The 17,751-nt window shown below is 42.3% G+C and overlaps 1 protein-coding gene across 1 annotated transcript; it reads left to right on the top strand.

Annotated features, from left to right (window-relative positions):
- The first annotated feature begins 2,225 nt into the window (after positions 1-2,225).
- LOC146968801 (peroxisomal acyl-coenzyme A oxidase 3-like) lies at positions 2,226-12,156 on the top strand. Its single transcript, XM_085806344.1, has 18 exons — positions 2,226-2,399; positions 2,478-2,575; positions 2,670-2,805; positions 2,882-2,955; positions 4,755-4,845; positions 4,958-5,101; positions 5,187-5,275; positions 5,557-5,653; positions 6,138-6,320; positions 7,389-7,511; positions 8,702-8,822; positions 8,951-9,073; positions 9,191-9,304; positions 10,086-10,201; positions 10,410-10,584; positions 10,703-10,770; positions 11,454-11,540; positions 11,639-12,156. Exons 1-18 carry the CDS (start codon positions 2,277-2,279, stop codon positions 11,756-11,758), a joined length of 2,082 nt encoding a protein of 693 aa, XP_085662470.1. The 5' UTR covers positions 2,226-2,276; the 3' UTR covers positions 11,759-12,156.
- The last annotated feature ends 5,595 nt before the right edge of the window (positions 12,157-17,751 follow it).

Here is a 17,751-nt window from a genome sequence, read left to right as displayed (position 1 = left end):
CGACCTGGCTAAAATACTGGAGGACATGTTGTCCGGCGCGGGTCCGGTGTGTTTATCAAAGCTTGGTCACCATGCTGAGGCACCGGGTCGGTTTGAGCTGCGTGCATGAAGTTAGAGGCTACTTAAGGCAGTGATCAGTGTCAGCGGCTTTTTGACTCGTTTCTCACTGGTCGTCGGTGTTGTTTTATAGCCTGAGGCCAGTATACAACAGGTAACAGTGTTGTTTTTTGTGTGATGTCGGTTTTGCTTGTTTACATTTGACAGAAAAACTCCCATTGAAAAGGATCGATTAACTGCAATTAATGTAATTTAATGGATTAAATTCTTACCGACAATTTACCGGTGGTCGATTAATTGTTCACATCACTAGCCGGTATAGGCAAAGTAAAATTGGTTGTGCACGTCGTCTCTCTCTCTCTCTCTCTCTCTCTCTCTACAGAGACACAGATCGGGTGTCATGAGGCAGTTGCAAGTTGTATAGCCTAATGAAAAATATATACACATAGTTCATATTAAATGATGATGATGATGATAATAATAATATTAATACATAAAATAAAGAAATAAACAACAACAATATTAGGCTATATCATAGCAATAAGGTTGTGATCAGCAAAATGGGCCTCAGTTTCTATTTCTCCTGAAGAACAGTTTTCAAGGTAAATTCATGTAAAACCACTGATGCGCGTTCCTGTAGTGGGCAGTTTTTCAGCAAGCAGTCTCTGCATTTCCCTCTAAAACAACTCTGTATATCTATAGCTTGGTGAATGTGCAGGTCACAACTTGTCCACCAGAGCGTTTTGGAGTTGTTGGATTGTGTATTTGATGAGTTTGATGAGGGAAACCAAGAAATCCCATTAGCCTCCGTAATGTAGCTCTGAGCATCTCGCGGCTCTGCTCCGCCGCTTGTACCGACAAATAAAGGTAACGAACCTGCTGCTAGGATTATGGCAATGGGCCAATTTGCCAAAATGTTGAACTATCCCTTTAAAGGGACATGTGTAGCTTCTCTTGTTGTTTATTCATGAAAATTGATTTCGTTCAAAACTATGTGTTTCATTGATCAGTAATTACCCAATCAACAAACTGAAGTGTTCTGGTAAGATTTGAATTTGCCGTTCATATCATTCATATAGAGCGCTCAGTGCTGGCTGCCATGTTATGCCGCCGTCTTTTACGTTCAGTGGCAGCGTGACCGTAGGTAACCACAGAAACTCACCGGAGACACCGGAGCGGTTGGCTCTAGGAGAAATGATCGAGGTGGCGTCTGTGAAAACCATCACCGCGGTGTAGCGTGAGGAAGGATGGAGGCTCAAACTGATGCTGCATTCACGTGGAGTCAGGCAGACGGCAAACAAACCGGATGTCATTTTAATTGACCAGAAAAAGCCAGTAAAACGTGGGTCAGGTAAACAATATGACTTAGAGTGTAGGTTTTGCCTCGTGTTGACGGACCACTTGTTTTCATAGATGCTTGTTTATCCCGTGACGTGCAGCAGCTGTCATCCGTCTGCCCCGAATGCAGTATAAAGAATAAGACTGAGTTGTTGCGATATACAACCGCGCTGCTAGATGGGAGTAATTCCTACACAATGTCCCTTTAAGAACAGCTTCTCCAGGTATTTCATGACTATTGATGTTAAAGCAGAAGTAAGCGATCGGGTCGTTTTGGCTAACTTCTTGTCAGCCGATGGAGTTAGCAGCCCCCGCCCTCGTCATGGATCTATTGGTCCTCGTCCCTACGTCACCACATTCACGCGCATCCCTTGGCTGCACACACAGCCCTTCATGCCGTTCTCTCTCCTCATTGGATAAAGGTTGTAGGATACAAGGAAGTATACGAGAAGTTTTCTCCTAGGCTCAGAGCAGAGCAGAGTGACTGAGAGACCCGTGTTTCGGACCAAACACCTAAGTGATTGCCGTCGGAAGATATAACTATTTAAGACTTATATTAACATAAACATTCAGCTTACTTCTGCTTTAAGTGCAACTGGATGTTAGCGGTTAGGTTCTAATGGCTGGGGTTTCTTGGGTACCTGTGTCCCCATAGGTTTAGGGGAGACGGGAACGCATAAATAAAAGGAATCTGGGCAAAAGGAGAACACAAAACCCAGAAGTTGGCCAAATTAGTTTATTAATTGTGATCTGAAAAAAGAGTTGTAAGATTTCATGCTCAGTGTTTGGTCTGATACTTCCTAGTAACTGTCTCTCTTGTTTCTCATCAGAGACCAAAGTGCCTTTGACTGCATGAAAACCTCCCTCAGTGTGAACACAAGATGACAGAGCTTAAGATACCTGACCTCCCTCCAGGTCCCCTGGATGTCTACAGGAAAAAAGCCTCTTTTCACTGGAAGGAGATGCTTCTGTTCTTAGAGGGAGAGGACGTACATGAGTTCAAGGTAACGTTGTGTATTAGAGGTTAAAGAAAATATAGATAGACTCCGGATTTCAACTTAACTTCTTCTTCTCTGCTGTAGCAACATATGTTCAGGACTCTGGAGAACGATCCTCTGTTTGCCCGTCAACCCGGTGAAGAAGTTCTCGTGGAGAAGATGAGGGAGCTGACCTTCCTCAGGTACAGACCACCTCCTCACTTCTACATCATCTCCTTATTTTTACATTTTGCATGAAGAACCAAACCTAAAGCTTCGGGTGTAAAACTCCCACAGGGTGAAGCAGCTCTTCCGCTACAATTTCCTCACACAAGAAGAGGCCATCGCCAACCCCTGGAAGACCGCGATCCTCAACACCTGTCTGGGCATGTACGACTGGGGGATGGCCTCCAAGTACTTCCTCAACAAAGTAGTAAGTGTGAGGAGATGAATTAAGCAATTATCCCCGACCGTCCAGTGATAGAAGCTGATAACATCCTCTGTTGTAGATGTTCGGAGCAACTGTGGCCAACTCAGGATCAGGGAGACACAGCAAATTCGTGGAGAGCACTGAAGACATGACGGTAAGAATCAACACCTGACGGTTAACTAGGTAGTCCCGTTCCCACTGAGGAAGATCCTGGTAAAGTTTAGGAGCTGGGAACTTTACAGGAATGTCCCTCAAGACCACTGTGTCGTCACTGCAGAATAGGACCCGTATTAGGGATATACCCGAACCCGAATACGTTATTCGGAAGTACCCAAATAATGCTTTGATCCTGAATAGTTTTTCTGTCCGAAGTTTCTCCTCATTATTCGGGAGCTTTTTTCTAAAGAAAAAATAACACGTTGGTGCGTTTTTTGAGCCAATCACATTCATGCATGAGACACTAGTTTGGTTTTGGCCCTCAAGCTCAGTCCCTTACGTCATCGCAGAGGAGCAACAGCACATTACCAGGTGGCTCTGGTTCACACTCCAACACAGTAGGTGGCGCTAATGCACATTAACGTGAAAGAAGCTGCTATAAAACTGTTTTTTTTTTTTTGTGTAACATAAGGTTCGATCTGGATCGGTGTGCTATTACTTTTCGCAACAGTTTATGAATTTTTCGTGACGTAAGTGAATGGGATGGGCAAAAAAAATAGAGTGAAAAAGAACAATCATTGGAGTTTTTCAAACGTCTACTGCTCAGGCATACTTTCACCAAGAGACTTAATTTGAACTTTGAACTTATTTGAACAGTAGACACAAGTCTTGTGTATTGGTGTATTATTCCACGTTTTGATAGGTCACATAGTTTTTGATCAATCCCTGTTAAATGACCATGACCATTTTTGGAGACATTTTGAGATTATAATGGGTGTGTATTGCACGGAATGTTCGTGTCAGAGTGGGTGACATCATCGCTTAGAGTGGGAGAAGTTGTCTGAAATCGTCTGAAACTTTTCTCTTTCCACACTCCTGGCCACAATTTACACTCTGCACACATGATTTTTTCCAAATTTGTAGATAAACTTGTTCCGTCTCTCACAATGTGCTCAAAATATCTAAGAGATATACAGAATTTGAATTGTCAGCCTCTAAGTGCGGCCACGTCTGTCTCTGCTCCTCATTGACTCCAATACAAAGATTTTCTGAGAGAAGCAGAACGGACCCCTGTTTTAAAATCGCACATTTCTGCAAAATATTTACTGTAGAAACACCAAAATCATATCAAAGCGTTCAGGAAGTCCTTTGTGACGCTCTCGGTCTGGGTTTATTCTGATAGGAGCTACCGTTTTGTCACAGTAAGCCTAAATGCGAGACCATTGCAGAGGCAGAAAATTGGTCTTTTTCTTGACATTTCTGTCTGTCTCAGCCTGGGGGGCCCCTATCGTTATGGCAACCACCTCAAGTTGCCGTGGTAACCTCTGAGCCTCAGGCCAGAGCTTGTTTTTTTTTTTGGGTTTTTTTTAAGTATATTTTTTGGCTTTTTGCCTTTATTTGATAGTGATGACAGTAGATATAGACAGGAAATGGGGAGGCAGAGAGAGGGGGAATGACACGCAGGAAAGGTGCCCTAGCAGTGGTTTGAAGCTGTAAAAGCTCCGATAAATAAGGTGGTGCTAGACCATTTATACATTTAAAAGCAATTAATAAAACTTAAAACTTAAAAAATTTAAACTGAATCCTAAAATTAATAGGCAGCCAGTGCAAAGATGCAAGGACAGGAGTAATGTGCTCGCGTTTTTTCTTTCCAGTCAGCAGGCGGGCAGCCGCATTTTGAACAACCTGCAAGCGGCGCAGTGCTTTCTGGTCAAGGCCAACAAACAAGGAATTACAATAATATAAACGTGATGTAATAAAGGTGTGAATTAATCTCTCAAATACATTTCTTGGGGGACATTCGGCTGCTTGGCTCTGACTGAACTGAGTCACGGCAGCAACACCAGGTCCATGAGGACCACGGCCACCTACGACCCCTCCACCCAGGTCAGCACACACACATACGCACACCTGTTGGAGGTGAATGTTGGGGCATCAGGACTCCTGACCTTCACTGTGACCTCACTGTGACCTCACTGTGACCTCGTCGTCTCTACAGGAGTTTGTGATCCACTCTCCAGACTTCGAGGCCGCCAAGTTCTGGGTGGGGAACCTGGGTAAGATGGCCACACACGCCGTGGTGTTCGCCCAACTCTACACACCGGAACAGGTTTGCCACGGTCTGCACTCCTTTGTCGTCCCGGTGAGAATCTGACCATCGAGCATCGACTCCCCTGACAAAAATACAGCTTGTTGTTCAGTTCTTCTGACCTCTGACCTCTCTGCAGGTCAGAGACCCGAAGACCCTGCTGGCTCTGCCCGGTGTCCTGGTCGGAGACATCGGGAAGAAAGTGGGCCAGAACGGGCTGGATAATGGGTGAGAAGAGACCAGAACGAATCCGTGTCAGTCTCACTGTGATTGGTCAGAAGGTCGAGGTTCAGTCTGGTTCAACAACTGCAACATAAAAAATGTTCTATTTCTTCATCAAGAATCAAGAGAATTTATTTGTCACATACAATAATACAAGATAATTGCAGTGAAATGATATAGGCGGTAAGAGGGGGGAGGAAAAGGGGCGAAACAAGAGGAGAGGGGAGGAGAAATGAGGCTCCATCAAACTGGTTTTCCTCTCTCTTCTTCTTCTTCTTCTTGTTCAGCTTTGCCATGTTCCACAACGTGAGGATTCCCCGGGAGAACCTGCTCGACAAGACGGGGGACGTCACTGCAGACGGACGCTACGTGACTCCGTTCAAGGTCAGTGAAGTGAAGAACCACGGAGACGTTTCAGGTCCGACTTCGTCTTAAAGGGATAGTAGCATTTTTTAAAAGTGGGGTTGTATGATCTACAAATAGCCCCTAAGTACTTGAATTGCAGTAGAAGACTCTCTGCACTCCTCCCGTTAGCAACGCCAGCCCATAGCCCTACCCAGAGATTTACAACATACATCCAAAGAAACGGCCTATTTTCGTGGCCTAAAAGAGGTTTTACCTGAAAAAAATACACAGTTCCATTGTTTGCTATAATATAATTTTTTCCAGCCCCTCAAAGTGCGGTTAGCGCCCGCCGATCAGCAGTTGGTTAGGTCCAAATAAAGTATAGAGAGTCTTCTACTGCAATTCAAGTACTTAGGGGCTATTTGTAGATCATACAACCCCACTTTAAAAAAATGATACTATCCCTTTAAAGATGTAGCAGGTTGATGTTTGTCTCCTCCTTCTCCTCCTCCTCCTCCTCCAGAACCCCAACAAGCGTTTCGGGGCCTCCCTGGGGGCGCTGTCTGGGGGCCGGGTGTTGATCACCAGGGTGGCCCTGGTCAACCTGGAGCTGGCTCTGGTCGTTGCTGTTCGCTTCTCCGCCAGCAGGAGGCAGTTTGGACCCAAAGACACGGAGGAGATCCCGGTCCTGGAGTACCAGCTGCAGGTCTGAGTCCTGGGCCCAGTTGTTCAAAAGGTGTAATCTGGATCAAAGTTATCCGGATTTTGAAATACCTTGTTTTGCCATCCAGGATGACGTAAGCCATCTTAAAGGATAGATCACCCAAAATTCATCTACTCACCCTCATGTCGACTCAGGGCTGGGAGAAGTTTCAGAGTTATCCGTGGCTTCTCTGAGTTACAGGGGGTCTCGGCGTAGCAGTGCATGTCCATATAACGGTTGCAAATGGATACCACTTTTCTTCGTGACAAAAAGACACACCAAAAAACATCCAAATACCTCCATGCTGCTCGTATGTAATGTCTGTCTTGTATTGAAGCCCCGAAATGCAAAATTGTTCAGTCAGTGATTACTGACGCCGGCGCAAATCGCGCGAGATTTGGACGGACCAGGAAGAGGAGCTTCCGCTAGGACTCTGAAACTTCTCCCAGCCCTTAGTCGACATGAGGGTTAGTAGATAATGAGTGCAATTTGAATTTTGGGTGAACTATCCCTTTACTTTTATCCCGGTTGTTCAAAGCAAAGTTGGATTGGATCAGTCAGATCAGATATAAACTTTTCGAGATGACCAAATCTGGATAATGAGTGGTCTAAATGGGACTGTGTATCACACTGAAGACTGATAGGTCTGTGCTGTTTTTTGTTTCTTCAATAACTTCACATTATATATGTACAACAGTACATTAGACATATGTGAATATTTTACCATGTCTTTCAAATTCAAATTTAAAATTTCATATTTCATTTAATTATCCAGTAATTCGGAAAAGTTCTTAATTTCTGGAATAATCAAACGTTTATTGACTTTATTTACTGTAATGGTTAAAAGATCAGGTGCAAAATATAAATCAATAAATGTACTGTATATACACTACATTATAAATGTTGTTTATTTGACCAGTTTGAATTGAATTCAAATCACATTTTGTTCCTGAAATCCACCACCAAACTGCTGGGATCAAAATAATCCAGATTTTTTGGGAACTCTGCCCGTTTCATGTGAATACGCTCATACCTAGACTGGGTAGATAACCTGTGTGTGTGTTGTTGCAGCAATGGCGTCTGATCCCGTACCTGGCTGCAGCGTACGCCCTCGAGTGTTTCACCAAGAGCATCTTCATGAACGCTGTGGAGTTTCAGATCGGACAAATGATGAAAGACAACAGTGACAGACAGGTTAATGTGTGTGTGTGTATGTATAATGTGTGTCAGTCCAGACCAGAAGTTCAAACATGGTGCAGGATGCATTAGAGTAGAGTAGAGAATACTTTATTCATCCCTAGGAGGGAAATTCAAATTAGTCCAGTAGCTCACACGACAATGACACAAAAAAGAAAGAAAGATGGAGCAGGACCGCCGGGTGGAGCATGACCGCCGGGTGGAGCAGGACTGCCAGGTGGAGCAGGGCCGCCGGATGGAGCAGGACCGCTGCATGGAGCAGGACCGCCGGGTGGAGCAGGGCCGCTGGATGGAGCAGGACCGCTGCATGGAGCAGGACCGCCGGATGGAGCAGGACCGCTGCATGGAGCAGGACCGCCGGGTGGAGCAGGGCCGCTGGATGGAGCAGGACCGCCAGGTGGAGCAGGACCGCCAGGTGGAGCAGGACCACTGGATGGAGCAGGACCGCCAGGTGGAGCAGGACCGCCAGGTGGAGCAGGACCGCTGGATGGAGCAGGGCCGCTGGATGGAGCAGGACCGCCAGGTGGAGCAGGACCGATGGTGAAGTGGATGATCCAGGCCGTCCAGAATGGCCTCCTCCATCGTCAGTGCTCATCTCTCCACCACACCCCCCAGTGAGTCCATTGGGGAAACATGACTGAAGTCTGTCATCATTAAAGGTGCCTCAGGATGTTTAGTCTGTATCCTAGCAACAAGTTCGTGGAGAACTTCAGATGGAACTTAAGCAGTTGCCATTGGGTGGGATGTACACAAGTGTTGTTATGATTCGTTGACTCTTGTTGGGCAGAGAGTTGATATTTCCAATGATGACTGACTGCAGAAAGGACCGATAGGACATCTCCACCTCCAAGCCTTTAACCCTTGTACCACCGGCAGCACGACAACCACCACAAAAGCACCTCTTCATCTCAGCTGGGACAGGATGGTGTCCTCCAGATCTGTTAATTTTCAATGAAAGAAGCTCATCTCTGAAGAATCTCTTCCCTCCACAGAAGCATCCATCAGTAGATGACAAAAAACACAACAAAAATAAAGCAAATATTGAGTAAAAACTCAAAAACTCAGAGCTACCAGACTTTGTTGCTCCCAGTTGAAGCACATGTTCCGGATGTTAGTTCCATTATGTTATTTCTGTCCAATGCTTATGTCCTGATCTGTGTGTGTGTGTGTGTGTGTGTGTGTCCCAGGCAGAGATGGGGAAGGAGATCCATGCCATCAGCTGCTCCAGTAAACCCCTGGGGTCCTGGACGGCCCAGAGGGGGATCCAGGAGTGTAGAGAGGCCTGTGGAGGACACGGATACCTGGCCAGTCAGTACACACACACACACACATACACACATACACACATACACACACACACACACACACACACACACACACACACACATGCACACATACACACACACTGGTCTGACTCCATCATCTCTCTCTGTCAGTGAATCGCCTCGGTAACCTGCGTGAGGACAACGACCCCAACAGCACGTACGAGGGCGACAACAACGTGCTGCTGCAGCAGACCAGTAACTACCTGCTGAGCTGGCTCCACGCCAAGCTGCACGGTCAGTCTGTCTCCATGGTGACGCAGCTCAGTGATGATGACACACACACACACCTGGACGAGCAGCGGACAGTTGTAACGCAGGTCTCTGATTGGCTGCCGTCTCCTCTGGTTTCAGACGGCGCCCGGATCGAGTCTCCTCTCCACACCGTCGACTTCCTGGATGACTACCAGAGGATCCTGGGAACCAGGTTCACAGCCACAACGATGGAGGAGAGTCTGGACCCGGCAGGTAAAACCAGAACCAGAACCAGAACCAGGACACAGAGTCCTACAACAACAACTGGAGCTCAGACGAGATCAGTGGGTCCTTGGTATGAGACCAGTGGTTCTCAAAGTGGGGTCCTTGAGAAGGTTCAAGGGGATCCCAACTTTTTCTTGAAATTTAACCACTTTTCAAGAATTTTTTAAAAACTTTTAACTCTTTTAAATTTTAACACTTTTTATCTAAAAAAAATTTTAAACCTTTTTATTTATTTATTTTTTGATTTTGCCACTTTTTTCTAGAAATGTTTAAACGTTTTTCAAGAAATTGTATCACTTTTTCCTTGAAATTTCCAGGGGTCCTTGAGACGGTTCAAGGGGGTCCCCAACTTTTTCTTGACATTTTACCACTTTTTCAAGAATTTTTTTTAAACTTTCTTTTTTGAGAAATTTTACCACTTTTTACCTAAAAAATGTTGTACTTTTTTTTGAGAAATTTTACCACTTCTTATCTAGAATAGTTTTACTTTTTCTTTTTTTTCCTCTTTTTTTTTTTTTTTAATTTTGCCACATTTGCCACTTCTCAAAGTGAAGTCCAAGGACCCCAGGGGTCTTTGAGTTCAAGGGGGTCCCCAACTTTTTCTTGAAATGTTGCCACTTTTTTCTAGAAACAGATCACAATCCGTCCTCAATGTGGTCAAACACTATCTGATTACTGAAAACGCATGTTAGTGCCAGGTGTAAACAGGGTATCAGTGATACAAACTCTGTTTGAGTCCTCCTGGTATAACCTGTGTGTGTGTCCTCAGTGCCTCTGGCTGCTTACAAGTGGCTGGTGTGTTTCCTGTTGGTGGAGAGTCAGAAGAGACTGCAGCAGCAGAGAGCAGAGAGCCAGGGGGAGTTTGAGGCTCGAAACAATAGTGAGGTGAGACACACACACACACACACACACACACACACACACACACACACACACTGTAACTCATACACACAGGTCTGTCCAAGTGAAGGGGTCTGAATACTTCCTGAGTATGGAAGACAAGAAATTACATAGTAGGCTATAGATAAATAAATACAGAAATATAAAATTAAATTACACAAAAGTGTGTGTGTGTGTGTGTGTGTGTTTTCAGGTGTACTTCTGCCACTCCCTGGCCGTCACCTACATCGAACACGACTGTCTCCGCAGGTTTCATGAGCAGACAGTGGACGAGGACACTCCAGCTGCTCTGAGATCAGTCCTCAGGAGGCTGTGTGCTCTGTACGGCCTGTGGAGCCTGAGCAGCCACATGGCCACGCTGTACCAGGGTCAGTAACACACACACACACACACACACACACACACACACACACACACACACACACACACACACACACACACACACACACACACACACTGTAACACAGCTCTGGTTGTTCTTCTCAGGTGGTTACCTGAGTGGACGAGAACCTGCAGATCTGGTCCAGATGTCCATCCTGTCTCTCTGCTCCCAGGTAAAGACACATCTGTCTCAGAGACGTTTCCACTGGCAGACACTTGTTGGGGACTGTCAGTGGAAATTAGCCTTTTGGCTCTACTATTTTTTAAATGTTTTATTAAAGTTACCATCCCAGGCGGCACATTTTTGGCAAAATTTTAAAAATCTGAGTAAATCTGGTAAGTATTAGACAGTAATTGATGACATAAGTGATTTGACATATCAATGACTAAATGTGGTCATCTGTGTAAGGAGCAGGGGCCAAGATTTGTCCTACCAATCAAATTAGTCTCAGACAACTTTGGTTGAATGGCCAGTCTGGTTTTGGTGATTCCTGATTGGACGGAGGGTGTGGGTGCTTATCAGTTGTGTAATTCAAAGTCCAGCCGCCTGGGATGGTAACTTTAATGTACATTGTCCCTCTATAACAAATAAAGGTAAATGAAAAATGAAATGAAATGAAATAAATGAATGATGCAAATATTTTTATATTAATGTGACCACAATCTACGATTAGCTGCTGCTTCTCCTTCATGTCCGTCCACACTGTCCTCATGAAGCTTAATGTTGTCTTTCTCTTTCTTTCTTTCTTTCTTTCTTTCTTTCTTTCTTTCTTTCTTTCTTTCTTTCTGCCTCTCTCTGTCTCTTTCTCTCTCTGTATCTCTCTTTCTGCCTCTCTCTCTCTCTCTCTCTCTGCAGCTGAAGGACGATGCTGTGTCTCTTGTGGACGCTTTTGCTCCCACTGACTTCATGCTCAACGCTCCTATCGGCTACGCTGACGGACAGGTGAGGACACACACACACACACACACACACACACACACACACACACGGATCCAGTGACATCATCCAGTCTTGTGACATCACTTCCTGTCCGTCATCAGCTCTATAAGAACCTGTGGGCGACGGTGATGCAGGGCGGTCAGGTGTTGGACCGACCGTCCTGGTGGAAGGAGTTCTGCTCAGACAAACCTGTGGTCGGATCGCTGCGCTCCAAACTCTAGAGTCCAGGACCAGGACCAGAACCAGGACCAGGACCAGGACCAGGACCCGGGTCCACAGTGTCTGGATCAGCTCACAAAGTTCATGTGTTCACGACTTGTTGCCAAAACCCTGTAATGTTCATTATAATTTGCTCGTTGCTATGTGCCGATTAGTCGATCACTTGATGGACATATTTTTGTATTAATGATGTTAGGATGAATTTTAATTTCAAACAGGTTTCATTTCAGCTGTAATGTGGATTATAAATGTCAATAATAATCAACAATGTTCTTTAACAGAAGCAGCAGGGACTTTGTTATGTTTCATTATAAAATAATCTTCATGACCTCAACAAGTAACAACACCACAGAGAACCATGGATGTCACAGGAAAAGTAATAAGACATAAAAAAATGTATAAACAACTTCCCATAAAAAATGTAAATTCAATCTTATTAAAATATGAAGCTTTATAATGTTTCCTCTGACGTCCCTGGTCTTCTGTACACTACAACTGTCTGACTGTAACACACCAGCTTTTCCACCATGTGGCGCTGACGTTTCACTGGGACTCAGATTGTTCCTGTATCATAAATCTGAACCCTGATGTTGATGTGTTTGCACAATTTTTATTTACATATCCACTATGTTCCCCCCCCTCTCATAGTTGTTTTTACACATTCAGTTTGTTTTTAACTAGAACATTTATACTCGTAAAGCACCGTGTTGAGCTTGTATCAGTGACTCTGTGATTTTTAATTGACAAAATGTGAAATACATGATGTAGATTAACAATTGAAGATGGTGTTTGACTGTAGATTATGTACAGTTGTGTTTCTGCTGCTGTTATGAGCAGTAGTATGGTTTATGTAAATGATTATAACATTTACTCTTGACATATTAAATGAATGTACTTATATAACTAGTTTATTGGTGATTTTCTTTGTGCATAGATACTCTGTGATTCATCATTCATTGGGGCTATACATTTATCCAACTTACCTTCATAAAGAATTGAAACCCAAACCAATGAACTTTGCTTTAATTAACAGAAAAGAAAAGAGCAAATAGTTATTCCCACCATACCACACTGGTCCTCACCCCCATGTTTGCGATGAAGCATCCTCCGGTCACAGCATCGCCCGCTCCACCACATCCAGTGGAGTGTCAGTTGTGTTTTCAGAATAAAAGTCTCTTTGTGTTTTGGGCCTCACAGACTCTACTCACTGAGCTGCAGTGGAGGAAGGAAGTGACACAAGAAGGACACTCTGAATTACAATTAATCTGGAGGCCGATGGTCTGATGGGATTCACTCGGACCGCTGACTCCTCATGTCATCATCACTACACACAACAACCTCCGTGATCTCAGTGATGTAATCATGTAGTAATAACTCCTGATGTACACATAACGTAATAATGATGTCGTAACAATAATAATGTAGGGTACTTATTCTAATAATATCGTCCTGAAACTAAAACAGATGATCCAACAACCAGTTTCCTCTGTGACTTCAGATTTATTGGTGTCCACATGATTCTACTGTACAGCTCTTAAAGGTCTATGAAAATACTTCATAATAAACTAAAATATTTATTATAAGCGACTGTAACCGAGTCCTAGAATGACTTACAGAAAACAGGGATGGGGAAAAAATGACTGAGATCCTTTTATTTAAGTAAAGCTATTGTTACCACAATGAGATAATTACTGCATTCAGACTTTAACGTAAATAAAAAAATATTATTGTATTAAAGTGGAATGTAAATCAGAGGTACATGTATACTCATGGAGGTTTTCACTGTTGCATTAGAGCTGATGTGTTTTTACAGTAAATAAATACTGCTGGTGTTCAATCAACCATAGCCTGGCTACTTGACCCTGTCGTTATGCTAAGCTAAGCTAACGCTAACCAAGTCCAACCAACTCCAGATTCCACAGCTATTGATTTATTATCTATCGACTGAGTTATTGATTGAACTTTGGGATACTCTTGAGGACAGAGCTGGAGTCGCGACACGGTTAGCTTAGCTTAGCATTAAAGCAGGGGGCAAAAATACACCAACACCTCTATAAAAAAGCTCTCTGATGTTGTTCTCACATGTTGTATCCTGTTTGTTTGTTTGTTGTTTTATACAAATGACTGTTAATAAAGATGGACGAAACCAAAACATTCATGGGGACATCAGGGTGGCCATCTTGAAATGGTGGCATCTGTGCAGTTGTGATCAAACTTGAGTTTTCCCGCCAAAGTTGTTAAAAACTAAATTGTTAATCACAACATCACGCACCATTTTTTTTCCCATTTAATTAAAAAAAAGATTTTAAAAAATGAATTTGATGCGTTTTCTGGTTTAGCTAACGTCCCATCCGCTACCAAAAAGGGGCGGGGCTTATGATCTGTAGCTACTGCAGCCGGTTTAAGATGTTTGGGTTTCACTTGTGATGTTTTCCATCTTTATGTACAATCAACGATTCATAAACATGTAACGTAAAAAATAATAAATTGTAGTTTTACATTTTGTGCTGGAGCTGTCTGTTACCTGAGATACAGCTGGAGACCCTGGTCATCTGTCTGTCGGCCGTTTCGGACCGAAGCTAGCTGTCGTGTGTTTTACGCTCTGGTTCCAGCTGTGTAGCTGATGTGTTTAACTAAGTAAGAAAATAAGAGGTCACTTTACAAAGGGGAAAATAATAATATGAAAGGAAAACACAGACTCGTTGCTTGTCTTTACTTAAAACACAACAAATGAGTCAGGTTTGTTCATGTACCCCCCCGCCTCTTCCTGGGGGTCCAAGGCATCACCTATCAAGCCATGATAAAGCAGTCACTACAAATCGAGCACAGAGAGAGATTTAATGTACAGAGAAGAAGGTTTTGCATCACTGAGTGCATATATTAAAATAAAATGATCTTTGCAGCTTACACATTTCTAACACCACACCGGCCGGTTCAAACTCCGGCCGTGCGTCTTATTTATATTTTGCATGTAACAACGTTAGTTCTTGAAAGTTACTACAGCTTTAAGGTTCATGAAGTGGAGTAAAAAGGACAATATTTCCCTCTGAAATGTAAAAGTATGAGGTCTCACAAAATGGAATTACTCACATTAAGTTAACTACTTACAAACTAGTTTACTAAATGTACGTTATTATTATTATTATTTTTTTTTTTCAATTTTTGTTTTTCATCTCTCGACTTAGCTAACCCTTTCAGAACGCAGCCATTTCAAGGTCTCTCTCGAGTGTGTTAATCTTATAGTTGTTAGTCTGCTCTCGGACAATAAAATATAGTTTTCATTTCAGTTTACGGCTGTATACGAATGTACAAACATCTTTACATGTCGTCTGTGAGATGGTTCAGCACTGGAGAAACACAGTGACAGAGAAAAGCTTCTCTCACATGGAGCTGTGTGATTGTTTCTGGACAACAACAATTTGTTTTCCACTGAAGTCGATGCTACTGTACAAGTAGATAGGAGCATTATCTATTATTGCCAAAGACAACTAAAGTGCATGCTGCTTTACCCACTAACTCAATGGCTTGTACAGTAAGTCATAAAACATACATTAATATAATACGTAACCCTGTAGGAGGGTTTGCAGCACAATGTGTTAGCATTTTATTCACCTGTATACAAAGTATACCATCATCACATGTTTGAAACAAAGTGCTATAAATAACCAAATAATAATAATAATAATTAAAATAAAAAAAACGTCCAGTGTCACATTCAACCACTGATGACATCACGTCTGACCTCAGTCTCTGTGCTACACGTTGAACTCATAATCGATACTTTAAAAAAATCTGATCGTTTTTCAAGCTAATTGACGAAGCTAGTTTTTTCATTCATGGTGAAATTTGGCACATCTCTGAGTTTCCCTTTAAACACACACCACGTGGGGGCTACGGGGGCACTGTTGGGCCAATCTTTAAAGATTTTAATTTTAAAATCTAATTTTTGTCTTTTTTTTAATTATTTTCCTCATTATCAAACACATCCTCTGTGAAGGTGTCCCTGTTTATTTATGTATACAAACTGTACAGCACCATAAACCTGTTCTAATGTTACTTTAGTGCACAATGGTGCCGTGATGTTGTAACCAATGGCTTTTGTTAATGCTCAATAAACCGTTTGTAGAAAAGACTTCTGGATTATCAACTATGATATCAAAGGATTAAAAACCTCAAAGTCAAAGTCTTTCTGTTTTCTTTAAACCATACCCACTCCCTAGTTCTAGTAAATAAACCTCAGTAGACCTTAAAGTTCCTGTGACGTCTGTGTGTTGTGTTGTACAGATATTTAACTGTCGTCATCAGTTGGACAATAACCATAACCAGATTTAAAGGTAAAGCTGCTGAGGGTTAGGGATTAATGGATTTTTCTTTTCTTTTTTTGATGACTCACCGGGATTTGTCCCGGTGTGCCCGATCCACCTCCAAACACAATATTCCTGCACAGAATGTATTTCCCTGAATATTGTAAACCAAATGTACATTTTACTGACCTAAAAAGCACATTTAGACATTAATTATTAAAAAGAATAAACCTATTAAATTTAAATATGGCATTAAAAAATGATAATCCCAGTCTTATAACCTAAGGGCTGTATTCAGCTGCCATACAAAACCAAATGAACATTGTTCCAATTATCTTTTATCTCATCTTATCTATCAAGAAATGATTTATTAGCATTAATAAAGCCATTAGTTGCAATTTAAACCATTTAAAATGTGAAAATGTACTGAAAATGTATGTAAAATGCATGTAAACATGGTTTTGATCAAATTCAAAATTAGTAATATTAGTTCATCATTGAACATTATGAACCACAGACATTTCTAAAAACCTCTTTCCCTTTGGTGTCCAAGGGAATTATCAACAAAAACACTGGTAAGGGGAACTAAAAGCTCAGAAACAATTTGCATCTTAATGTAAAATAGTTTGGAATGTCAAAATAAAAGCATCCAGAAGATGCTTTCTGTCTCATGTGATGATGACTGGGTCCAATCTGAATAACCTAAAATGAAAAGTCTTGTTGTAGTAAAGTGAGATGTCAGAGATTTAGACAGATGGAGGAGACAGAGGATTATCATTAATCTGCACACACCGGTGGAGACGACAAGTCTCCCTTTCTGCTGACAGGCTGTAAAATACAAACACTTTGCTTTTTGCATATAGTTAAGATTCGGTCAGGTCTTTTTTTTTTGGTGAAGCAGCTGACACTTAAAATGTCCGATTGAAATTATTTTAATTGGCTGATTATTGAAACTGACCCTTAAGGCCTCAGTATGCTTAAACAAAGTACCGTGCGCAGGTTATTATGACCCATAGTTAGGTTGTGTTGCTAGATGACGTCTAGTGGTCGTAGTAGTTACGACAAGAGCAAACGAAAAAGAGTTGTGAAGAAGAATATAGACTAAAAAATTAGTCTATATTATCAATTTTATTGTAACCATGGTTAACAACGATTGTCCCAAGTTGAGAAAGTATTTAGTTTCAATCTGAACCCAACCATTAACCATTGTACCCATGATGATAATGGTAGGTACACTGCTCTTGGAACGATGTGTTTGTTAATTATTCTACAATCTTTTTAATTGATGGTCATTCAGGTAGAAGATCTCAATGATGTTGGACAAAATGTTGCACAACCTACTTCATTTAAATCATACTGAGGCCTCCGGATCAATGACAAAGCGAGTTCGATTGATTGATGGTAAGAAAAAGCCTTTACAGAGAAAATGGCCAGAAATCTTTTGACCTGAGTTTAATGGAAAAAAGAAAAGCAAAGACCTGTGCCATGACGAGACGCTGCACCAGAGCACATTGAGTGAACATCGCAAGTAGAAAGTTTTATTTCTTTAAAAAAAAAAAGAAAAAGAAAACGTAGAACGATCAATGAAAGGTTGACAAGTTTCGTGAGATAAATTCACAACTGGCCACTGTTATTTGAAGCTCTCGTCTGGGTTTTTTTTTTTTTTTTTCGACCATTCAAGTGTTAACATT

Source organism: Trachurus japonicus, chromosome 18, assembly GCF_045865225.1.
Source record: "Trachurus japonicus isolate A0001 chromosome 18, Traja_1.0".
In the NCBI taxonomy this organism is placed as follows: Eukaryota; Metazoa; Chordata; class Actinopteri; order Carangiformes; family Carangidae; genus Trachurus; species Trachurus japonicus.
Note: the sequence above shows the minus strand (reverse complement) of the source record. Positions and strands in the feature narration are given on the sequence as shown.

Excerpts from the sequence above, each read along its gene's own strand:
- LOC146968801 (XM_085806344.1), top strand. The coding sequence starts at position 2,277 with ATGACAGAGCTTAAGATACCTGACCTCCCTCCAGGTCCCCTGGATGTC. Across the intron at positions 2,806-2,881 it reads AGTACTTCCTCAACAAAGTA|ATGTTCGGAGCAACTGTGGC; the intron begins GTAAGTGTGAGG and ends CCTCTGTTGTAG. Across the intron at positions 4,846-4,957 it reads CCTACGACCCCTCCACCCAG|GAGTTTGTGATCCACTCTCC; the intron begins GTCAGCACACAC and ends TCGTCTCTACAG.